The sequence below is a fragment of the Homalodisca vitripennis genome, chromosome 5, assembly GCF_021130785.1.
Source record: "Homalodisca vitripennis isolate AUS2020 chromosome 5, UT_GWSS_2.1, whole genome shotgun sequence".
NCBI lineage: Eukaryota > Metazoa > Arthropoda > Insecta > Hemiptera > Cicadellidae > Homalodisca > Homalodisca vitripennis.
The window spans coordinates 137,454,756-137,481,555 of NC_060211.1; the positions used below are offsets into that span (position 1 = coordinate 137,454,756).

At 29.8% G+C, this 26,800-nt stretch overlaps 1 protein-coding gene across 2 annotated transcripts in view; it reads left to right on the forward strand.

Annotated features, from left to right (window-relative positions):
• The window catches only part of LOC124362927 (sodium-coupled monocarboxylate transporter 1-like), a 40,012-nt gene that overhangs the window by 3,463 nt on the left and 9,749 nt on the right, over positions 1-26,800 (forward strand). Inside the window, exons 1-10 of one of the 2 annotated variants that reach the window (XM_046817823.1) lie at positions 12,542-12,562; positions 13,590-13,788; positions 16,122-16,281; positions 17,600-17,665; positions 17,878-17,929; positions 20,664-20,731; positions 21,940-22,094; positions 22,921-23,061; positions 24,455-24,563; positions 26,410-26,519. In XM_046817823.1, coding sequence (XP_046673779.1) covers positions 13,604-13,788; positions 16,122-16,281; positions 17,600-17,665; positions 17,878-17,929; positions 20,664-20,731; positions 21,940-22,094; positions 22,921-23,061; positions 24,455-24,563; positions 26,410-26,519 — 1,046 coding nt within the window. In that variant the 5' untranslated portion in view covers positions 12,542-12,562; positions 13,590-13,603. Of the gene's footprint in view, positions 1-12,541; positions 12,563-13,589; positions 13,789-16,121; positions 16,282-17,599; positions 17,666-17,877; positions 17,930-20,663; positions 20,732-21,939; positions 22,095-22,920; positions 23,062-24,454; positions 24,564-26,409; positions 26,520-26,800 lie in introns of those variants that run through there. The other variant, XM_046817822.1, reaches the window with a different exon arrangement.

Sequence of the window (26,800 nt, forward strand, 5' to 3'; positions counted from 1 at the left end):
AAGTCCTCTTAAAAAAATTGCTTTTATAGAAGCTCCTCGCCTTCTTAGAAGTTACTAGGTTTGTCGTAATGGCAATTTGTTATTTCCAGTTAATGGGTGTGTTTAAGAACTGGTGGTAATTTGAGTAGTATAACAGCAGTATAAGTTTTATATTAGAGATAATAGATGAATAGAGTATATATATATATATATATATATATATATATATATATATATATATATATAAAAGAAAGTCGTGTTAGTTACACTATTTCTAACTCAAGAACGGCTGAACCGATTTGGCTGAAAATTGGTAGGGGGGTAGATAAGGACTGGGAGAAGGACATAGGGTACTTTTTATCCCGTTCTCGATTCAGGATTCCGCCCCACTGGTCTCTAAAAGTTACGGAAATAACTGTAAGAAATGCATTGCAGCAAACATATGTTATTAAGTGAAAGAGCCTGTTCAAATTTAATCAGCTGTTCTTTGTAAACATATATAATGCGACATACAAATATGTTTATATAATTTAATTACGATTTTAAATTTCTTTACATTTATAGTTTGAAAGCATAAAATAAGCTTAAGAGAATCAGCAAATTTTGTTACAATAAAATAAAAACCATACGCAATTTCGTTTAACATCTGGAGCTCATAATCATTAGACTGTAATAATATGTACCTAATATATGCCTATTTTTGTTTCAAAATTACATTGAGCGCCATCATTTATTACATCGTATGTGTGCAAATGAATTCGACTTTTGACTCCTGTCCACGCTGGGCTAATATAGTTCCATTGTATACAAAAATCATAGAATATTAGAGAAAAATTCCAGTTATTTCACAAGTGCATATTGAGACTGTTTTACACTTTAAATCTTAAATAGTTCATGAGCTTGGAGTATCTTTCAGCGACTATTTATCACAGAAGGGTAATAAGGACGTTGAAAAGAAATATGCCTCCTATGTCCCAATTTTTCTGCAGGAAATCGCGTGCGAAGCCGTGGGTAACTGGGTATCTGGTTGTAATTGGTATTTTATTGAAAATCATGAGTTTTTTGTTATAAAATACTACGAATGTATTGACGAACTAGCTGTTACCCGCGGCTAAACGCGCATAATTGCTTTTACTAAGTAATATAAGGACTTTTCTAAAGATTGTGTGCGAAGCCGCGGGTAACAGCTAGTAATATATTAAAAAAGAAGCATTAAAATAAGTTCTTCTTATAAGATAGCAATTTATTTATTTAAAATGTCAAGCAGCCATTTTAACTTACAAAATGATGATCATATATATTGTAAAAATAAATTTTTTTGAACTTCATCACTATTAAAATTACAGATTAATAGAAATCATGGGAGAAAGCATAAACATCTTTACATATAAAAAATCTCGGATTACGATGTTCGTTACGCTAATCTTCGAAATCAATAACCCGATTTCAATGAAATTTTATCGATATGGATTGTTATGTCCAACTTAAAAGATAGAATAGTTTTGATCTAGATTAATAATATTGAGATTTATTATTGAGAAATGCAGGATTTGTATAGATAATGGGATGGATTTACTTATAATGCCTGTTAAACGTATTCAACCGTTCTGTGGAATTATAGTTTTATGAGAGTACAACTATACTTTTAACTGTGCATTTTAGCATATGCTCTGAGCAACTTGATGTTACTAACTGAATTGCATAAACTAATTTCAGTTAAGGTTAATATGTAATAAAAAAATTATATATATATATATATATATATATATATATATATATATGTTACACTCATATTACTATATACTAACTCCGAATTCGGACAGTGTCCAAAATTTTTACTCACTTCGCGATGTGGACCCACGTCACGGAGTAAGCATTTTATTCTGACATTGGCCGGAGTGAAATACCCAGAACGCGTTGTGGATAAACGAAAGTACTCAATTTCCGAAAACTTTTGTTGATGTGTGTGTGTGTATACAACAATATATATCTATATATATATATATATATATATATATATATATATATATATATATATATATAGATAGATATATAGATGGTTATATTTGCACCATTCATCTTGAGTGGTTTCCGTATATTCGCACTCAGAAGGCTGACACAGATTCTCTTTTATCTGCTTGAGGAAGTAAAAATGTTGTTGCCCGCATGATCTATTTATGTCTTTCCTCTAGAGCTGCAGACTTAAAATTTTTCATGAAGCCTGTGACGCAAAACATGGTGTGGCGCATTACAGCCCTCTTTATATAATCAATATAATTGATGTTAAATTCTGTAATCAACGTTCTTCAACAATATTTATGAACTTAGACAGATTTCAGAGTTGATAATTTAATAATCATCCCTTTCTACTGTAGGAAAAGCGGTTGGTGGATTAAGCAAACTTTTGTTCATGCACTGTGTGCAAGATTTTTACTCAGGTCTATAGGTAACCACGATGGCAACGAAATGCATCAAGAAAGTAATACAATTAATACATTTGAAAATGAACTCAATACACTCGTAAGAGATTCAAACATGTGACTTTTTGAGTTTGCATGAATCTTAGTTTTTACCAGAATGAGTTCGATGATTCGCTATTTCAGTGCTACATTCTTCTTTGTATACATTTTCGTCTTTCTTTTCGGACGATGTATCGAGAAGGAAATGAGGTATGGATTTAAATGTAACCTCAAGTCTGTTAAGGCACGAATTTATATCTTCTTAAGTAGATCTAGAATTATTGCTAGTAATAATAAAGGATCCTTTACAATAATTACATTTTTGAAATTATATAACTAAAAACAAAAAACAGTAGCAGTCGTTTGACTGCCGATAGAAGTGAAAACGGAACTATTAAGTTCAGAGTAATTAACAATACGTTATAGTAGCAGTACATCTGTAATTGTAAATGTGACGCGTTTTTAATTTTCCAATTTTAAAATCCACGAAAAACTATTATCAAATTACTAGAAATCTATTTTACCACGCTAGTAAGATAAATCTTATACCGTAATAATACTCATTTCATGATGAAGAGGTTAAATATTAAAAACATAATTAAAATGAATAATGCTAAATTTTAAATACAAATATTCGTACAAATATTAAAAATGTTTAAAAATATATTCGTTGTTTTCATTATTCATTTATCTGTATAAAAATATGTTGTAATTGTTCAATATTAATAGTTAGTTAAACATAGAATACAAGTGAGTAAACACCGAGTGAACAACAGTGAGTTGAACACCGTTGTAAATAATACAGTTATTGCTACGGATAAAGTATATAATTGCAATTAAACCCACAATATTTTTAAAACTAATAAATTAGTTAAATTAACTTGGTTCTTTCGTAAAGGTATTTTTTTTTGCACAATAAACTAATTTATTGAGTTAATACGGTATCAGTGAGCCAATGCGCCAACTACAGTTCCGGCAGAAAACGTTCACTCATCACTTCATACGCTACTACAGGCTAAACTAAACTTCCAATAAAAAATGATAAATAAAAAAAAAATATTCATCTATTTTCACACAACTTTCTCGCTGACAAATTTTGTCTGACTAAAAAATAAAACAATACTCGCTTACTACTTTTTTCTTGTCATTGTAAACGCTATGTAAAATGTAAACAATAATCAAAATTATTTCGAAATTTTTTTAATATTTAAAAATGTAACCAATAAATTGCCAATATTAAGAGCTTTAATTTGACGCATCTTACAGAATTGTACGACATTGGCTTCACTTTTAATTCGCGAGAGGAAGCTGTAAAGTAAAGGTCACTGATTTTCGCAGTCTGTTTTCATACTCCGCCGGGACAGTTTTAACACAGCGAGACTGACTTTTTCATGCAGGTTAGTAGTCCGCGGCCAAGTCTACGGTTAAAAAACACAGCGAGACTGACTTTTTCATGCAGGTTAGTATCATTAGCATGTCGGTGACGCGAACCGAGGATTTTACCCTCTACCAAAACGCTCAACGCGCCTAAAGAAGTTTTCACTTCAAAAATCAACGAGCAGGCAACGCACTACTCTGCTATTTGCGTTCAGGGTGAAGGATTATCTCAGGCTAATGGTCGCGGACCAACGTGGTGGGGAGGACGTGCGGAGTGGTGCACTGTTTCGGCTTTTTTTATTCTGTATTAAGAGTCAATTTAAGAAGAATTCCGTATTGGATACACCTCGGCAGGTTTTGTGGTTTTACCAGATTAAGTACAGACCCTTTGATCGTACGGTTTAAAATGAGAGACGCCGTTGGTGTTCAATATTATAGTAGGGTTTTCAAAACAAATCAAAAGTTTTGATTGGTTTACGCAACCCATTGAGTTGAATGTTCTTTAAAATGAATTAATTCCCGAAATAACTCTAGCCATATACTAATATTAAGAATTGTGTGAAAATACATAAATTATCATTTAAAGTTACCTACATTAAAATTTTCTGTATTAACCGCATTGTATTTTCGCCACGTAAGCATATTTGGTGGCATACTTTACTATCTGATTAGGCTATATGAAATATTTGGTGGATAAAAACTCTTACCCGTTGCTGTATACATTTTATGGATAGAAAAACGGCAATAGAGTTCGGAAAGCCAAATTCCACGGTTTAAGGCAAACTGAATCAAAAATGATTAGTAATAAAGTGCTTAGTACCATTAAGGCTCTTTTCTTTCACATTATGATTTATTTTCACTTTGTGCTGCTGTAATATGTAAAGTATACAACATGGGTTTTACGAATTTGTTTCTCCTTGCGGAACATATTTTGATCTGGATTTTGATTTTAACTCCAGCTCACCTACCGCTTATTGCAGCATCTGAAATCTGACGCAATCCTGGAATCTATCTGAAGCGATAAAAAATTCGGTGAAAAAAAAGTCAAAACAAACTTTTTTTATCATTTTGACACCAGAGATAACTATATTTCATCTAGACACATAACGTTGGTTCAGATTTCAGATGCTACATTTATCGGAAGGCGAATTGGAGCTAAACTAAACATTGATCTTGAAATAACTCTTCAGACACAAATTATATTTTGATCGTTGCATATTTTCTCCGTTAAAGTTAAGAAAGATTAAAGTTTAAAAAGAAAGAAAAAGAAAAAATATATTCAAATATTAATATTTACGAATACCGTTCTACCTTACCACTATAAAAGGGTATATTTTATAAAATGTATGTTTGAATTTCGTATTTTTTTCACAGAGTACGATAATTTTAGTTTATAAAACTATATATAAAAATAAGTAAAGTAATAACATTACCGAGAATGTATTGTATTATAAGGTGCTCTTTCTACGTTTTCAACCCTTGAGACTACTTTGATCGTTCCCTTGGGGCGGGTTTGAAAGCTTTCGATTCCTTAATTCCATTTAACATGATTTTGCCAAATGTTTATTTTACCATTGAGAACCAAATTTAAAATTATGTTGAATACTGTGATGATTTATATGTAGTCGTCGTGTGATTTTAATCTTAGTTTAAAGTAATAATTTGTAGCAGATATTTTTGAATGGTTCTTAGTATTATAGTTCTGAAACATACCGTTACTCTCTATTAAGTCTCTCCTTGTAGTATTTGTGTAATTAACAGCACTGGAAGAGTACATACACAAGATAAAGCTAAATACATAAAAAGTAAATAAATGACGTCATCAATGTAAAGTAAAATGTTAATCAACTAATTCTTATACTGTATAAAATTTTAAACAGAGGGTAGTTTAGAAGAAAAAGTCGGCAAGTGCTCCTACGCAATAGGATGATAAAAAAAGTCCTTCCTTAAAAGGAAATACTCAATTATTTATCAATGTACAGTAATTAAAGGAAAAATGAAGTAAAATAAATTAAATAATAATTAATTTTGGGGAAAAAATTTAAATTATTATAATACTCTCTCATTCAGTCTTTATAATGCAGTCTTCGAAAACACTGTAAAGCACAAATTATTTAATTTTGAATTTTGGTACGAATTATAAAAATTAGATGTTTTAACTTATTCCCGTATGTTTGGAAGTTTTAATTGTCCTAATGCATTTCAATACTTTAGGGAAACTCCTTGGAAAAAAATTAATAAATTAAAAAAAACTATGAATATGTTTTCCAAAGGCAAGAATAGGCAGAAATACACAATATTAATTTTAAGGACAGACTTAATAGCTAACTTTTATTATGTACATTCGTCGTTAAACAATAAGGAATCACATTTTGGAGCGATCGCACTTAGCGTAGACTAATGATAAATGTAGAGTGTCAATCTTTGTTAGCTCTCCAATTAGAGAGTCTGCTAATGTGATGTGAGACGTGACGTCATTAGTATGGTACATGTAGCTTTAGATTTAGCCATGAGATTTAATTTAAAAACCCCCTTTGTATAAGATGAAATATACGAGTAATATTAACGTTCAACTTAACATATAACAATAAGAAAGTAATTGAAATTTGTCATTCTACATATAAGGATGGCCGTTTCAAAGAGTTGCCTAAATAAAATTAAACATAGTAAAATTAAAAACAAATATAAGAAGGTTAAAGATTTGTACGTAAACAAATATAAAACAATTCAGAGAATGACCAAGCGAGATTCGTTGAGATCACGTCACTCCTTGCAGTATTATAGTCCAATGATCATGCATTCTGTCACATGATAAAAAATGTTTAGGATTAATTTTCCTTAGGCAAATCCGACGAATGGAAGACTGCTCATCTGGGCATGATGAGTGGGATGTATAAAAAAAAGGAATCCATATGAATAAGTTTCAAAAGTATGAATATTACAATTCAGTTTCAAGAAATCCTTTCAGACCAGTGGGGAGAAGCCGTAGGTTCTGTAACCATAACGTGTGGAGTTGGATGTTTAGATTAAGGCAGAAAAATATTGTGTTTGATATCAAATTTAATATCACAAACGAATTTCAAGTAATTTTTTTCTAAAACTTCATATTTTATACCGTATCCCGTCTTTGTTTAGTTTTAGTTTTAGCACGAATGATTTATTTTCGATTTAGTTCGTAAGGAAATAAAATTTGTGGCAAAGACGTTAGTAGTTTAAAGAGTACCTAATGGTGACAGTAAAGGTGAACTCACACCTGGAATGACTCTGTTTAGAGGACTGTTACAAATGATAATGACAGTAATTAAGTACGTATTAAATACAGTAGATCTCATTCAATGTTCTTGAAATATTAGATTTTTTTAAATTACATAATATTCTTGACTACTAGTAATTATTACAACAAAATAAATATCTAAAAATATAAAAAGAATAAATTCTAAATGTTTTGAGCAATCGTCTTCAATAATGTTGTCTCATGTTTAACCCAGAATAGTTCAATATAGGGAAGATAATTTCATTAATTTTAACTGCATTTCCAATGCAAAATAATGGAGTAAGCAATGGTACTTTGAAATTCCACCATAATTCCATAATTCTTGTATATACGAGGAACTTGTACTAGTACCTACATGTTACTTCATTGGATGTTACTTTATGTAAACACGTGTTGAAGTTCTCAGCAAATCTTACCTCAGCATTGAGTAATGTTATGATAATTCATTTCTTATCCAAATACCGTGAATAATCAAACTAAATAAAAATTCACTTATTTACCGTGGTTATAAATAAATTAAATACATTAAAGAAGATTGGATGGATATTAAAACCTTATATAGTCAGTTGCAGTAAAGGGCACGGTATTTATCACACTTCTAACAAAGCTAGAAATACAATTTCAGCTTCTTCGCACTCAGATAAGGAGATATCATTGACAAAAAGAAAATATGCACCATTACAATGTATTAAGAAGAGTATTACAGTGAATATTGCAATATAATGGGAATTCAGAGATGAGGAGCTTCGAATATTGAGCTTATCTGTAACGCATTCTTATCGTACTTCAACGGGAATCCCTTCCTTGAAGCTGTATTCCGAATTGATCACAGTAATTTAAGTTTTTAATAAGCATATGTTTGAGTTTTGCACATTGTAAGGATATTAGAAAAGATAGTTTAAAAGGATGGGAGAAAAAGAATCATATCAATGAAACGAATGCGTTAGCTTGATTGAAATTTGGAGGTTGGTAGATATTATGAGATAGATAATCAGTGGTCAGAGTAGATTGCTATCCAGTGGGCAGCAGGGAGATATTTACTTTCCAAGATAAAATTGGCAAAATTGTAACAGATAAAGAATACCACAGCAATACATAAGACATTTTTGATGAGAATAATCTAATCTTAATGCTATATATATATATATATATATATATATATATATTATATATATATATATATATACATATATATATATTAACTACTGTATGCAATGAGAACAATTATAACCTATTTTTAAGAACTGAACAAAAATTTTAAAAAACAAAATTTCAAAATTTACTTATAAGTTTATTAACAGTAAGATGTTTACAAACCGACAATACATTAGACAGTAACTATTCACTAACCAGCATGTTTGTTCAGTGAAAAATTAAACCAATTCTCAAGAGAACGAGGTACAGTCAACAATGGCGGAAATCTCTTTTCCTTACTGACTGACAATAATGTCACGGGAGTCCTCTGTTTCAATAGCAGTTTGTCTTCTCTAATTGTTTTATTGGATCTTTCTGTACTCTATTAAGGATTTGAAGTTGTAAAAAGCAAGTGAATAAAACTAAGCTAACTTTGCTGATTTGGTGAGCAAATAATACACTTGTTTAGTTTATTACAAAAAATTGTTACAACTGCTATGATTAACCAGTAATATTATGACAACGGTAAATATTATATCTTTAGGTGGCTAAGTCATATAAATCGTGAAATATGTAAATAACAAAATTTTATCTAGTTTTGGCTTAGTTTAAACTCGTCTAATTGATACCACTCAAAAATGGTACTATTTTCATCTATAGCACTGCTTTGTTGGTGTATATTTTTACTTGAATTTCTAAAGAGTAGTATCCATTAAACAAATAATATTTTTTTAATAACGTTCTTTTCGTATTCCAGAATCATCCAACCACCATCTTGCATTTCTTCGAGTTCTCTTTTATTGAAAATGTTTAATTTTTGGAGTAAAGTACAAAGTAGTAAAAATATTTTTTTCATAAACAATAATAATAAAATATTGTTAAAATAAAAGTAAAGTTGAAAACCCGATAAAAAGCTGTAGCTATTAAAAAATTTATAAATTGATGATAGGGAATAATTAGAAAAGGTTTTTAATTTAAAGTCTCTAACGTCACTTTGCAAGCTTAAAAATTAGCCTATCATTGTTCCTAAAACTCTGTATGCCCTAAAATAACATTAAAAATTTTAAAACTATATAACAGTATTAAAGATTTCATATCAATAACAGTTTGTAAACTCTACAACAATCCTATACTTAAACTAAAAACATGTTGAAAACGCTAAATTCTATAAAAGTATTAACAATTATTATGCAAGACATAACATTTTTAGACATTTTTTACGTGTATAAAAAATTGCAACTATTCGTATTCTCTATAAATATATTTTTACAAATATATAGAATAGCATTTATTAAAAACAATTTAATTTTAAAATAAATTCTTATTTCTGACATAAAAATAAATTTTCAACTCAGATTCTTATGGGTATATTTTAATCAGTAAAACACTGAAACACATATTAATGAAGCAATAACTACTTTTATACAGATTCCTTGAATTTTTGAGGCATCCTCGTATTTTCATTGAAAATATTTTCAGGCGAGTTATAAAATAGAGTAGGTACTATACATTCTGGTAGACTCTCACCAAATGGTAACCTAATCTGACCTACATGACTTATATATATATATATATATATATATATATATATATATATATATATATATATAAACTTATATATATATAAGTCATATATATATGTATATAATTTTTAAAAAAATTGAATCACAGAAAGTACTTACTCCGTTGGGACTCGAACCCGAATCTATAACTTGCCCGGTGAGTCCACTACCATTAAATCACAGAGCCCTTTATTTTAAAGATTTAAATGTTGTATTTGGCCGTTTCTGTCACATATGTGTTAAAATACGAAAATAAACATATGCTAGAAAGACTAAATACTTGTCCAATGAATTTTATTTAAATTCGTTAAATTTGTATAAATGGTTATTGCCTTATTTAATTCAACGTTGGCGTCGTTGAAAAAAACCACTAGAACTAACATTCCTTATAAACGTCGAAAACCTAAGAAAACGGGATTAACTGCTATAAATTGGCATAGAATTAAAAAAAAGGTTTAAGTACAAGCTATATTTAATGTAATTTCTCAAAAATGGTATCAAAATATTAATTTAACAATGAAATATAATGGATTATTTTGATTAGTTGAGCAATCTATAAATTTGCCAAGATCTTTTGTTTGCTGTAACTCATGAAGTAATCTCAGATTTGTAACCTATTTTATTATATTCAAACGAATAATGAGCTTACGATATGTTTATATTTATTTTCATCCTGATATGCATTATAATATTAATAAAAAATAATTAAAAATCAAGAAAATGTAAATTAACAATTAATTATAATTTTGTGTGTTATATTTGACAAATAACTTAAATTTCAGCAAATAAATTCATATAAGCCAACATGGAAATTTGCTTTAGTTTTAAAAATTACAGTAATATATATATATATATATATAACTTATATATATATATAAGTCATATATATATGTATATAATTTTTAAAAGAATTGAATCACAGAAAGTACTTACTCAGTTGGGACTCGAACCCGAATCTATAACTTGCCCGGTGAGTCCACTACCATTAAATCACAGAGCCCTTTATTTTTAAGATTTAATTATGTTGTATTTGGCCGTTTCTGTCACATATGTGTTAAAATACGAAAATAAAACATATGCTAGAAAGACTAAATACTTGTCCAATGAATTTTATTTAAATTCGTTAAATTTGTATAAATGGTTATTGCCTTATTTAATTCAACGTTGGCGTCGTTGAAAAAAACCACTAGAACTAACATTCCTTATAAACGTCGAAAAACCTAAGAAAACGGGATTAACTGCTATAATTGGCATATAGAATTAAAAAAAGGTTTAAGTACAAGCTATATTTAATGTAATTTCTCAAAATGGTATCAAATATTAATTTAACAATGAAATATAATGGATTATTTTGATTAGTTGAGCAATCTATAAATTTGCCAAGATCTTTTGTTTGCTGTAAACTCATGAAGTAATCTCAGATTTGTAACCTATTTTATTATATTCAAACGAATAATGAGCTTACGATATGTTTTATATTTATTTTCATCCTGATATGCATTATAATATTAATAAAAAAATAATTAAAAATCAAGAAAATGTAAATTAACAATTAAATTATAATTTTGTGTGTTATATTTGACAAATAACTTAAATTTCAGCAAATAAATTCATATAAGCCAACATGGAAATTTGCTTTAGTTTTAAAAATTACAGTATAATATATATATATTATATATATATTTATAACTTATATATATATATATAAGTCATATATATATGTATATAATTTTTAAAAGAATTGAATCACAGAAAGTACTTACTCCGTTGGGACTCGAAACCCGAATCTATAACTTGCCCGGTGAGTCCACTACCATTAAATCACAGAGCCCTTTATTTTTAAGATTTAATTATGTTGTATTTGGCCGTTTCTGTCACATATGTGTTAAAATACGAAAATAAACATATGCTAGAAAGACTAAATACTTGTCCAATGAATTTTATTTAAATTCGTTAAATTTGTATAAATGGTTATTGCCTTATTTAATTCAACGTTGGCGTCGTTGAAAAAACCACTAGAACTAACATTCCTTATAAACGTCGAAAACCTAAGAAAACGGGATTAACTGCTTTAATTGGCATAGAATTAAAAAAAGGTTTAAGTACAAGCTATATTTTAATGTAATTTCTCAAAATGGTATCAAATATTAATTTAACAATGAAATATAATGGATTATTTTGATTCGTTTAGCAATGTATCAGTTTGCTAAGATGTTTTGTTTGCTTTAACTCATTAAGTAATCTCAGATTTGTAACCTATTTTATTATATTCAAACGAATAATGAGTTTACAACGTGTTTATATTTATTTTCAGTCTGATAAGCATTTTAATATTAATAGAAAATAATAAAAAATCAAGAAAATGTCTATTAACAATTAATTATAATGATGTGTCTTATATTTGACAAATAAATTAAATTTCAGCAAATAAAATCATATAAGCCAACATGGAAATTTGCTTTATTTTTAAAAATTACCGTAGTATATATATATATATAGTATTTATATATTTATACTCATTATATATGATTTCGAAGCTTATCGTAATCTTGCCATCGAACGTTTGGAAATGCAAATATTCACTTTGCTGTATCATATAGTTAATTGTCTAGAGCCATGGTCTAACATTAGTGTATCTAGCCAAGCTGATATACAATGTTGTGCCAATTCCAACGATAAACTAGTAGTTATCTTAATTGGAATGAGGAATTACCTACAAAAAGCACTGCTAAATAATAAATTTCATGCATTTACAGGTTCATAGTCTCTGAAGGAAGGTAATCTTTCTATAATATGTATCACAATAAATCAAATTCTTGTTTATTATAATACATATTAGGGCAAATAATTGTTAATAGTTTTAGAACAGATTATATACATATTGCCAAAAATTGTGCTGTTGCTAATTCTTATTGTAATATATAACAATAACAATTCTTATATGTTTTTAACAATAATTTTATTTTTTGGAATATAACAGTAACACAATATATTTCAAAATTGTTATTGTAAAGTAAAAGCGTTAAAATACTGACTGAAGGAAGCTTCACAAAAATACACCAGATTTATTAAGCTAAATAAATTAAGTGAGTCGTAGATATTTAAACAAACATTGAAAAAAAGCTCTTTGGAATTACATTTTACTTGGAGAATTGTATAGGCTATTATTTCAATATGGTTGGTTACACTTTTTAATGTTCAATTTCAATTTAAAGTGGTTATGTTTAGTCTGCAGTGTAATCTATTTTTCAAATAATTGCTGTCCAATAAATTTAGATGCAATATTCGGAAAAATTGGCAGTAAAATATAGCCCCCGACATCAAAACAGTACATTAAATAAAACTATTTATAAAAGTGAAACCAAATTGTAATGTAGAACCTTTCTTCATAAATAAAAAAGTGATTCAAAGTAAACATATTTTGTTGTTTCAGAGATTTGGTTAAACAATGAGACAACACATAATGTGTTTAGTACAAGCCATAAATATTCATTTACTGTATTAATTTTTTTATAGACATTGAATTCATTTTGCTATAATTTCCGTTTTGCCTCTTATTAAGTACTTCCAGTGATGTCTTCATTCTGTACTACTATCTCAATATTCGTGTCAATTGTTACAGCAAACCACTAGTATAAAAACCTAACGAGCCCAAAGTTAAAATAGTTCAATAGTAATAAATGAAGTTTTGTATAAATAAGAAGAAGAATAAACTGTTTTACATTTAGAACTTTAAGCAAATCAATTACTTATTTATTTATATTTTAAAATACATCCATTCAATCGAAAACTTTAAACTTTCAGATAATACAATCACAATGGATGAATTCGCTGATTTCAAATTTGACTGGATAGAAAACTCGGTGGTGGTAGCAATGCTGCTCCTGTCGTTTTTTATTGGAGTTTACTACACTTTCTGCGATAAACAAGACACCTTTGCTGCATATATGCTTGGAGGCCGGACCATGGGTATTTTCCCCGTTGCTATGTCTCTAGTGGCAAGGTTAGTACAAGTGTTCACTATATCTGTTGTTTTAATACTAACGTTTGCAACCTTTAGTTTCTTTATAAAACATGTAGCATATTTAAAATACCATACTTTATTTGCAGGAAAAAACAATTCGGTGTTGTGTGTACAAAATCTGGACAAACAGTTAAGGTCTAGGGTACAGCTCTATAAGCTAGGATCTGGTACGAAGAGTAGTAAGGAAAATAGATCTTACACCTTCTATCCCAAAGCTAAGTTTGGTGTCATAAGCTAATGGAAAGCATCAGTAGATTTCCATAAAATCATTAGAGTGTTATCATTCAAGATATAATTAATCATCTTACTCCCGTCTCTATAATAGGAAGATTGATCTTTGACTTTTAAGGACTTAAATTACAGTTCACTATTGTCAAGAAGCTGAGAAAACTTTCAATAAACGTAGTAATATACTGACCTTTGTGCTTGCTTTGGTAGTGACTATATATTCAAGAATGGTAGTGTTAGGGGTAGGGCCGCCACTCCTGTCGAGATCTCCTCAAGAAGGACAAGTGGACACTACCAGTCATGCCATGTAATTTGGAAGAAAGGAATGATAGCTATGTTCCAGCATCTTCTAGTTAAGGCGTTCATGATACAGTAGCAGATAGTACTCCCTCATGTCACTTATAGCTGGCAACACTATTTAACACTAAGGGAGCTTTACCCAATCAATACGTTATCCTTTAAAGTAAACTGACCTGTAGATACAACGCTTTTACCTCAATACTTCAACATTTGTGTTTATGCCCTCTAGACATTCTTAGGGTTGCCCAGATGTAAGGGACACACCTTTTTTATATTGCTATACCTACTGTACAGCAACTGGAGGAGGTGATTCAATTGGAGGTTGTAAGTGATCTCTCCTTGGTTCAGTAGTTTCCAATAGTTGTATAAATCAATACTGAATCGCTTGCTTAATGGGTTGAGGAGGGTTTTTTCGTTAAGTAATTTTCTCATAAAATGAGATACACATACTTATGCTCTGGAATTAACATGCCATTATGTATCAAAGACGGTGGTTTAATGAGTTCGTTCTCTTAGAAGATCATATTTTATAAAATGTGTAGTTTTGTGATCATATGAGTGGTATTATTTTAAAATACTCTCTTCAAAGTTTCCTTCCTTCATATATCCGAGGGACTATACAACTTAGTAACAGATACCATTGAAGGGTATCCAGAAATTTAACAATACTGTTTAAGACATAAGCACAGTTCTGACATAAGCGCTGTATAAGTTGTCGGGGGTAGAGTATTTTTCAGTTGAATAGACTACGCTATAGTTTTGGGTTCTTTTAGTTTGGGTTCAGTTTAGTGGCTGGGTTTACGGAATGTTTAGTTTTATATGGTTGTAGTTCTAAAATCACCACTTGGCAAGAAGTAAAGTTCATAACGTTTTTAGTCTTTAGAGAGTACGCTTTATCTCATTTACTTCTAGGATTATCGTTTGAGTTGTTTGTTGACTTCAGTTCTCGGAAAATTGGAGAGAAAAATAACTTTTTATGTCACATTTTTGACTGCATGGTTAAATTGTGTTAATTAATCATTGAGAGAGGTATATTTTAAAAGTGTTTTACTTGCATATTTCAAAAGTGCAGGATTAGGATTTTCAAAATTTGATTTCTTCAGAAGCTTTATATTTTTTACTAATTACTAACAATAATGCACTAAAAACCCCTACACTAAAATTAAAACTATTTTGATACAATACTGTAACTAATTTTGGTTTTTAATGGCATACATTAATGTTTTCTACTCATTAATACTTCCATTTCTAATTAATGTGCTTCGGTCAGACAAAACTAAACTTAATAAATGTAATGTTAATCATGGATTTTGATGTTTGTTGATTCTTGTAATAAATTATATTATGATTTTTGTGTACTAGGTTCTCAAAGAAAATTAGCCAGTTAATGTTTTAACTGCCTTACAATAACTTTAAATGTAGTTTAAACTGTGTGTGTTTAAAATAAATTCAAATTTATTTTAAACACCCACCAAATTTGATAGTGTATCATTAAAACTATAAAATCTGGTTTGCGCCATTCTTCTTCTTTTTTATAATACCTATAAATTGAGGTGTCAGTTGTTAGAAGTTTCTACTTAAAAAGTTTGAATTACCCACACAATACATTATTGGGGGGGGGAGTCAAAAATTTGCATGCATCAAAATCTCCTCATTTGGTCATATAAAACCTCTAAAGTAAATCACGCCATCTATATTCTTAAAAAAGTTAATAGTGGGTGGGGTTGTGACTTTTAAGACACCCGATATATATATATATATATATAAACATGATTTTGTTACAGCTGTGTTTCAGGATTGTCTATTTTGGGTATACCGACAGAGATTTATCTATACGGCACTCAGTATGCTGCTGCAAATTTCACAGTTATTATGTTAGCTTTGGTCATTGGAATATTCTACCTTCCAGTCTACTACAAACTTCAGCTCAACTCTCATTTTGAGGTCAGTAGGTAAGAATTATAATTTTAATTTAATAATAATAAATGATTGATGTCTCCTAATAAACAAAACTTACTAAAAATACCTTATAAAATACCTAATAAAATTGATTTAATAGGATTTTATCGAAATTGATTGTAATCATCCAGCTAAAATTATATATTTTATTACTTGTATGGAGTTTCATTACTATAATATATACAGAAATATCTCCAAAGGATCTTTATTAGAACTTAAAAATGACCTCTTCAAATACTAACTGTTTGTTATATCTGTAACTTATGAAATAATATTTTTGTACTCCTTCTTATTAAAATCTATAACTATTTTTATGATTATTATTTAACTTTTATCGCATATTTTTTAATGTTTGTTTATGCATACGAAAATACGTGGTTTGAAACTTATCGTTAACAAATATCTGTGGGGAAATTTATCAGTTTATGTAACGGGGATCGCTATTAATTCGCCACCTTTTAACAACAATATAAGAAGTAGTACGTCAAAAACATACTAATTTTTCATTGCAGAATTTCTTATGCTGTTAAGCTAGCGGTTAAGAGTTTGTTTTTACACTTCAGTTTAAATTTCTGAATTATTCTATCAGTGTCTTGAAATGTTAATTGCAATATGACACTGTAATGCATCCTATGTTATTGTTATACGTTCTTGACTACATTTTCTAAAGCTGTGTATTAAGAAAATGTTAGTGCAAATATAGGTATACAAATCTAGGTACGTTTCCCTTTATTGCGTACAAAAATTACAACAAATTGTTGCATTTGTAAGTTTTTAGTTAACCATTATGGTAAAAATTTTGTTTCTAATAATTGTTTTTTTTTTTGTTTCAAAATTCAAATATTTTGTTAATATAATTAGAAAAAGAATTAGAAATGCATCTCTGACTGCAGTGTAAAAATAATGTCTATTTAAAAGTAAAGGTTTTCAAAAATATAAATTTAAAATATATTTTTAATTGTATTACTGTTTTCAATTTTAATGTATTAATGTATTAATGTATTACAATTTCAAAAGAATTGTAGCAAAGTTTTAGTAATTTCTAGGTAAATAGTATAGGACCTATGACATTTCTAATTATATCATTATTATGGCAATAGATGTCCTGCCAATTAATTAAGAAATTTATACTCTGTGCTTTAAAAACAGATTTGAACATCAATAACGAATGGTAAGTATACAAACATTTGGAGTTTTAAGTTTAGCATGTTTGAAAGTACGGATTAAATACAAAAAAAGTCTCTATGTAAGTTCTAATAACGTTTACATATTTTAAATATTCAAACAACTTTATCTGTTTCAGTATTTACAGCTTCGTTTCAACAAACACGTGAGAATAATTGGAGTTGCATTATTTTCTTTTCTTATGGTAAGTATTCTGAGTCTATATGAAGTTATTGATTGCTATAAAGAGCAGTAATTATGTTTACTCATTATTTAAATTTTCATATGTTTTTACAATAAATAATAATTTGCATGTGTAGTTTGGTAATGGTTACGAAATTACTCTTCGAATTTCTTTAAATATACGAAATAACTACATTTTTCTAAAATGTTCTAACTTAACTCGACCTCTGTTAGGTAACGTTACTTCCTGCTGTTATATTTGTCCCAGCTGTCTGCTTCAATCAAGGTAAGTATGCAAAGTGCTTTACATCAAATATGGATCACAGGTTTGCTGTTTTTTTTATGTGTATGTAACTAAGAAATAAGAATCTGTAGATTAACGAATTACTTTAGTAAATTTAAATATTTAAATGAATATTTATAAAGTACCAATTTACCAACCAACCAATTTATAAAGTAGTTTGTACTATATGAATAAAAATTGCAATAGTTAATAGCTGTAGGCATTCTATCTATTAAGTTCATATTGTTTTCATTGATTAGATTACATCCGTAGCCTTATCATTTGAAATATGTCAATTTTATGAAGGTTATTAATATTTGACCAAAAATAATAATAACACTGATACTAGGGGATTGACTGGAAATCAGTTGAATATTCCAAAAGAAAATTACTCCGGATTTGAATTCAAACCTTTATTAGATGACTGTTTTGAAAATGAAAAAAATACAGGTCTTTGATCTATCTATAAAAACCAAATTGCTGCACTCAGAATCTGCAATAAGTTCAGAAATCACTTTATTTATTTAGTATGTTTATCCAAATACTAAATTCAATATTATTGAATTGTTTTAATTGTTCTTTTCGCAAGTTGACATGTAAATACGCTTTCTAATTATTGACTGTTGATCAAAGTTGTTTATCTTATAAATATACTTTTAAAATACCGATCTCATGAATTATTGAGATAAATGCTACATCAATTTAGGAATACCGTAATATGGCACTTTAAAGTGTGTGTAACGCATTTAGCATTATCAAATGAGAGATTTAATTTTAATATTGAAGCTAAATATTGAATTAAATAGCGAAGCTTGTTACGGAACCACCTGCCTCAGTTCCCTGAAAACTCTCAACCCAAACCTAACTTCTTCTTTGACCCTGAAACTTTCTTTATCTCATACATCAGTTGTCGTGAAACAGAAAAATAAAAGACTTTCTTAGATTTTATTTTTGATCGCATGCAAGGAGCATACTAAGAAAGCCAGCCCAATAAAAACCTTGCAAAACAATTTTTACAGTCTTCGAAAACAAAGAGAATGTCATGAATACATGCCAATTTAGTCTGAGCCAGATCAAAACCTCCTCATTTTGGTTTAAAGTCCAGTGAAAATTTTCCGGGATTGAGAAATACACCTTTATAATTAAGATGCTTTGAAAAGCTCGCACAAGAAGTATTGCATGATTATCCCTCCGATTTAGTTCTTGCACTCAGATTCTCATTACAGTTTATGTTTTGGCACTCCTTTAGGTACAACCTTCAAATATTATCTCCCAATGCACAGAAAACATGGTCATGAGCATATATTTTTTTTAAGGAGAGGCCGATCCCCTTTTAAGCCATATGCTGTCCGTCCTCATTGCCCACTGGCGTGTGCGAGGATCTTATCAAACAGAATAAACGGGAGAGTCGATACAGTACGAGGTTGATTGTACTGATAAAAAGTGCAACAGTCACAGACAGAATTTGAACCTGCGCTATCTCTAACTCAGACCCAAATTCCAACGACTTAGACCGCTCGGCCATCGGCACTCCCAATTATAGCGAGATGATCTCATTAGGTATATCCTAGTCATGTATCCGGGTAAGTATACTTTGATCTTTGCTATATCTATGATATTCCACTAACCTCTGCCCTGGACAAAGCTTTATTCGTGGAGGAGTTTCCGAAATTTGCTAAAATTCGCTATAGGTAAGTAATTATTTAATTGGTAATGCTAGTTGTAACCACAGTGAATGAATTATTCTATCTCATTAATTTTCCTGATATGGTCAACCAAAAAGTATCACATCCAATTTTATGGAATCTTCGACTGTACTTTTTGATCAGCATAGATTCCGGAAGAAAGCGACAAGTTAAGAACAGTTTGCAGGACGCAGTTGATGAAAACCTTACTATATTTGAAGTTGATTTGAAGGTAATTTACCCTAATACCAAACTCACATACTTCGCATCTCAATTGGGACTGCTTCAGAACGAAAACCATGTAACTCTGTGCTCTTAATGTAGCTGCAGACTGTTCACCAAATAGAAGAATTAAGATGATTGAACTCGTTGCCTAAACATCTCGAAATGAGTTATAGTTCTCCACGAAAACCGCACAATCTGCGACATCTTTAGATTATCACTCCAGTATGTTAATAACCCTAAAGAATACCTTGCGGTAAGTATCGAGTCAGGATAAAATATATGAGTAGTGCCTATAGGTGAAATAACATTAGGAAGAACCGAATCCCTCACTCTTCATCCAGCATCTTGTATTTTCTTTACATTATACAAATCATAGCCTTTCCCATCTTCCATTCAAAAATCTGAAACCAAGACCCTAAAGTCAGTGTATTCTGCCTAGCACTCTATTTAAAATCAAGGGGTAAGGTGAGGTTGACTATCCATCCCTAGGTCGGTGAATATCGATTAAACATTAAATCGTAATCGCTAATTTCTGTTTCCTAAGTATATAACTAACTACTGAAAATAGTTCTTAGTTTGATATACTAATAATACATTTCCATTAAACTATCTTCAAAATAAAACTGCTAAATGTTAAATATATAACGTCCTTGTCACGTTAGAACCGCTCTAATTAGTAAATGTTTTAAGATGACAATGGTACTGACAGACGTACACTGTAGTTATCCTATTAACCGAACTATCAAGATTAACTTTTAGATATTGTGGGAGTTTAAGTAACACATTAAATTGGCTTATTATTTACTTAATATGGTTATTTAACTCAGTTACAGGACTTTCAGTGTATACCATATCCGTCGGAATTAGTGGCATCTGCATTTTCTATACAAGTTTTGTAAGTACGATTGACGTAGTATTTAGATTTCACTTTTAGGAGACATTGTGCCCCTTGTAATTCACAAATTTAATAATTTTGGACCTAACCCTTTATATTATTAAATCGAAAATTAATACCAGCTTTTAGCACAAATATTACAACATTGTTAGAGCCTTGAAATGTATGACTCCATTGTGTTTACAACACATTGCATAACAATTATTTCCTTTATATTTCTGGAACTGGATTAAAAATAGGTTTCAAAGCCTAGAATGAAATATAATATAATTTCATTGTTTTATTGTAACTATGAACATTAATTTATTGTTCTGTAACCCCCACAATCTAAATATTATAGCAATTCCCTAAAATACATAGTCAACGGGATTATGATTATTTACATTCTTACTTACTTATAGTATAAGTAAAATGGACCAAAGCTGACAAAGGTATAGATATAAGAAGGATAGTTCTGAAAGTTTACGTAATTAGTTATGTTATGCCGGATTAAGTAAGTTTGACAATTATTTAATAAACTACGAGGTGGGCGACTCTCTTCTTTAATAACTTAGTCCCTCTTTGCGTTGCCCAGACTGTTGTGTTGGAATTTATGTTTTTATGATTTTTTTATATATTTAGTAAATATCAATATCAGAAAAATAAATTACATTTCTACCTGAAATAAAACTATTACTTTTGAATTGTGTTCCAGTTATACTTGTAGCTTATACTTTGTTTATACCCAACTGCATCTGACACAAATAATTTTAGCATCATATTGCTATTCATTCACTTTTAAGCGTGACTGTCAGTTTGTCATAATCATCGCAATGTCCATGGTTATTTTCAAATTTTACGTTATTGTTTATGGTACTTAGAGCAGAAAATTATTGCTCCGTGTCAATGTTTTGTACCAAGAAGTTTTACCTTTATATAGTGAAGTTTACCTAGTAGTTATTTTTATACACTATAAGACACTTTGTTATCTAAAATATGTTTATGGAGGTCTAGTTTATCGCTAGCTCTGCCATAAATAAAAACAACTGTTTTCAGGAATTATTCAGTTTCCGGATTGTGCTGCTATTCAATTAGAATGAAAATATTCAAGGGAGAGTTTAAAATGTCTTAATATTCTTAAAATACTAAGGAAACCGCACAAGCGCCATATTTATAGCTCAAAGTTAAGACCACCTTATATACAAGATGATAAATGTATCGTTTTCTAGGGAGGACTGAAAGCCGTTCTATGGACCGACGCACTTCAAAGTATGTTCACATTTTTTGGGATGGTTTTTGTAATAATCGTCAGCTGTTTCAATCTTGGAGGAGTAAGTGAGATATGGCGGATCAACAAGGAAGGAGGCAGACTGGAAATGTTTAAGTACGAGTACATTGTTATGTTATAATTAAATATTACAATAAAAAAATAAGTAAGGGAACTAAAGACTCCCTGGAAGAAAAGGAAACTACCTCTGAACCAGTCGCTTCCAGTCAAAGCGGAAATACTTATAGATTTGCATAGATGCAATTTAAAATTTGGAAGTCCCATTGACTTTAACTGCAATTCTCCTCAAAATCTTTATATTTTTGGATATTGATGTGTCACTGCTGGGTATCCATTAGGTTACCCAGATTTAAATGATACATCGGTTTTGGTCCACGCTATATATTTTCTATTTGGAGTTAGCCTGAAATTATCCATCCTGGAAACAGTACTTTTAATCGGAACTTTAGCAGGTCCAGAGAAGATAAATTAATCTCAGCGACTATTCCTTTTCTTTCTTCTATAACATGTTGCAAAGGCTTCCTAATATAAGTATTAAACTTGATCCAGTCATAATCAGGGACATTGCCCATACCTTCTCTAAAGTAAACCACAATCTCTGCAATGAATTTTGATACGATTCTAAATTTAAAAATTAATTACAGGAAAATTACTTGGAAACTTTGACCTAAAAGTACGCACCACCAATCCCGCATAAGTGACGGTTGGTTATTAGAAGGAAATCCAACTCGGCATTCTTTTATGTCTCTTTTACTTTTTACACTAAACTATTTCAAACATTTTAAAATATAAATTATTCTTAACCTAAAAATACTCACATTTAATTATAAAACATGTTTGTTTAAAATCTACAGAATATATTTGTAAATACAAGTACTGTATATGTATATTTATTAATCATAAATGTATTCGTGTGTTTAAGTATGGACCCGAATCCATTTGCTCGGAACACACTGTGGACTTCATCCATTGGATATTTCTTTACCTACTTATGCAACTTAGCTATATTTCCTGCATCTGTTCAGAGGTACCTGTCAGTACCGTCTCTCCGTAAGGCAAGATGGTATGTACAGTTCATGAATTTATTAAGCCAGTTTACTTAAAAGGACAACAAGAGTTCAACGATGATTGCTAGTGTTTGTGGTTCCTTGCTATTTATAATATTTAAGGGAAACACCAAAAAATGTTACACATTAGGCAGGCAAACCTGTAATAATTCATTTTCTTAAGGGATGAAAAATAATTCTTTGTTTACCTCAGAAGTATGAAAATCCATCTTTAATATAGATAGATTGTGCAATAGGAGAAACTTGCGTAATCAATAACAGATTAAATGTAGTTCACCTACAACGATGCTATTGTTTAAAATTAGGGCCTATTGCCAAACGAGTACCTAACTACTCGTATAAACTCAAAACATATGTTTACAGTTTTAAGAGTTTTATTGATTTCTGAACTGTTTAACCAAAATATTTTTTTAAGTAAAAGGAGTTAAGGGACTATAAGAACGTATTTTATCGCAAGAAATTATAGAGTTTTGAAACTTTTTAATCCAATTACTTTTTATTTAATTAGTCTGCTGGACTAGGATTATGCTTAAAACATTATTGAGCATAAAGAATTATTTAATTATGAATATTTTATCTACCGTTAACTTTGTAATTAATTTTTTAGTTAGTCCTATTTAAGATATACTTCAAAGTATTATATGCTAATTTAATAGTTCTACAAATAATAGTTCTGGAGTTGGTGAGTCATCTAAACACACAGTAAAGTAAAAAAATCTAATTCTCCGACAGCTCACTTTACATTTTGGGACACTTATAAAGTAACGATGGATTCTAAATACAACTAACGTGATGTAAATAGTCTTCTTAGATGTAGTTATCACTATCTAGGTCTTCTAGTTGACACTATAGTTTCCTTTTACACACCATTATTTCCTTCCTCTGTCCAATTTTTCGTGCATTAGACAGATTGTTTAATAGCTTTATTTTGATATTTGAATAGCTTAAGGTAACAGAAATACATTGCTAATATAACAGAATACAAAGAGGTGCTGCGTTTGGGAATAAATATATCCAAGACCACCTTATTCTAGCGGGGGTATGCACTAATAATGTAGGGAAACCAACAATTAATGTAAATAATAAACTGTGCCACGTTGATTGAAAATCATCAAAATATCTAAATTTAAAGGCTGTAAAAACACAGATATACAGATAAACACACAGAAGTGTGTGGACACTAATCCTCTATAAAATATCATGTTCATTGTAGATTCTAGCTTATGATCGCTTTAGACACCTCTCTTGCGGAAACGGTTGTTATTATAAGGCAACATTAGTAGCTCATTTTCCTAGTAGAAATTCGCTACTCGTTCAGAATGTTATAATACAAATGTATAAAAACACTGTTCTTATTATTAAAAACTACAAAGTGAAATATTTTTCCAGGGCACTATTTTACTCAGCTGTCAGTTTATACATCGTCATTAACCTGTCAACATTCTTCGGCATGATTCTGTACGCCAGATACTACCAGTGTGATCCTGTGGCTGCCGGGGTGAGTGCGTCATATTGTGAAAACAACAAAAACAATTAGTTTTTAAGCCATAAATGAATATTTGCTCCAGCTTTAAATCCTGAATTTGACTAATGTATGTCCTTGTTTTAAATACCACTTATTAATAAACACAATAAGCCAACTCCATTAATTTAAGCTATTAACGTTATATTCATGAAATTTAAAATGAATGTTTTTGGTTTGCATAAGGAAGACAAAAAGACTCCAGTCATTAAAAAAAGAACACAAACAATACCGGTGATAAAAAATACAGATGCACTATTTTTTCCCCTATTTCATACATCAATGTTTTGTAAACAATAACTGATGATGCCTTAACCAGCGAAAGCGATTTAAAAAAATGAAAATTGTAGAAGAATAAAAATGTCTTTTATATTGAATTACTCTCTAAGTTCCTTAACAACCCCTAGTGTAGATGCTACACTACAAGTTCCTACACGTTCTACTAACAGCTTGTCTAAAGGATTGGATAGCTTATTATGGAAATAGAGCTAATAAAATACACACATATGTGCCAGTGTCTGCATTCTCAGGAAGGTTTACTCCATGATGTGTAATTTCTACTATCTATGTTAAATTTTGGGGTAGTAGTTTTAGTTTCTTAGGAAAGCTTTCAGGTTCTTGGAGTGATGTTAAGGCCGTTTATTTAGATTTGGAATGTTATTATCAGTAGAACTTCCGACTGATTATGTAATGTCCTAAGGATGACGTCGGTAATCATCAATGGGCTTTTCATTCTTTAGTTGAATTAGATTTAGAGTTTTAGAGCTAGTTTCCGACCGGAGATTTCAGGCTCTTAGAGTGACGTACAGACCGCTGACTGAGTATTATGTTGTATTATTCAAAAATATTTGTTTTAGATTGATATTTTATTTGATTATTGAATCTAGTCTATTAATAAGTATTTAGAGTTTGGGGACATCAAGTTATTGTTATCTGTGTCATGGTATATGTCTTGTAAACTATCATATTTTACGTGCAATAAATTCCTTGCTACTACTCTGTTTTTTAAAGCTTGCTACCTCTTTTATAGTGTTTTAATCTTATTAGCTTAATTTGTAATAACCGTAATTCCTATCAAAATTCAGATAATAAATATCTAACGAACAGTGTATACAAATATTTGTGGATAAATTTGGACTTATATGGTATTGATTGCATTTGTCAGATACAGGGTTTTGTGAAAGAGAATTCCTAATTTTAATTTCCAGAATAAGGATTTCTGAGAAATTTAAATTGTGCTATACAATGTTATATATGTGAGGCTATGTATGAGTGTTATTTTTACAAGTTTTTGGTAGTTTATTGTAGACTTCTAATACTGAATAATACTACCCTTTGCCCATACTATGGTATCCGATGGATAGGATGATGTAATATTTGAATACTTGTGTTACAAAGATGGATTACATACTTGATTTAGATTCAGGTTTACAATTGGATTTATAAAATATTAAAGCAGTCAAAATTTATTGTTTCTGTAAAACGGTTTTCAGGACTGCAAATATTTAAGTTTAAACATAATTCTTATGCTTAAATATATCAAAAAATCGGAAAAAATCAAGATTTTAACAATTCTATAATTTTGAGCACTTTTCTCTCCAGAAACACGCTTAAAATATAAATGTGTATCTATATCTTATTTCTTTAATCTAAACCTAGTTAACAGCATTTAAGAATATTAGTTCTAAGTGTTCTCCCAGCTTAAAGTTATAGGAAATAAAGATACTGCAGTATATTTAAAGTAATCCAATTACATTTCTCTTAGCTTAGAATGCTAGACAAACTTTAATTAAAATTACGTATAGTACTTTTTTATTTTTAGGTGATAAAATCTTCCAGTCAGATTGTCCCCTTGTACGTATCGGAGGTGGGGAGAAATTACCCTGGACTGGCAGGACTGTATGTCTCAGGGATCCTGAGCTCTTCACTTAGGTAACCTTTTCGTCATATGAAGTGCAACTCAAAAATAACTTTTTTTGGATATTTTTTACAAAGATCTATATATCAAATAGGTACATACACATGTAGTACCGGCCAATCCTTGTATGTTAGGAATAACGTGTGTAATGATAAGCAAATTGTAAGTCGTGTTTTATTTAAATGCATTTATAATTCTCAAATCTTACTGTTTCTTACATTTGTTAGGGTATCTTACAGGACTATCATGTTTTTATGGTGTATTGAGCAGTTCACTGAATGTAACTGGAATTTAC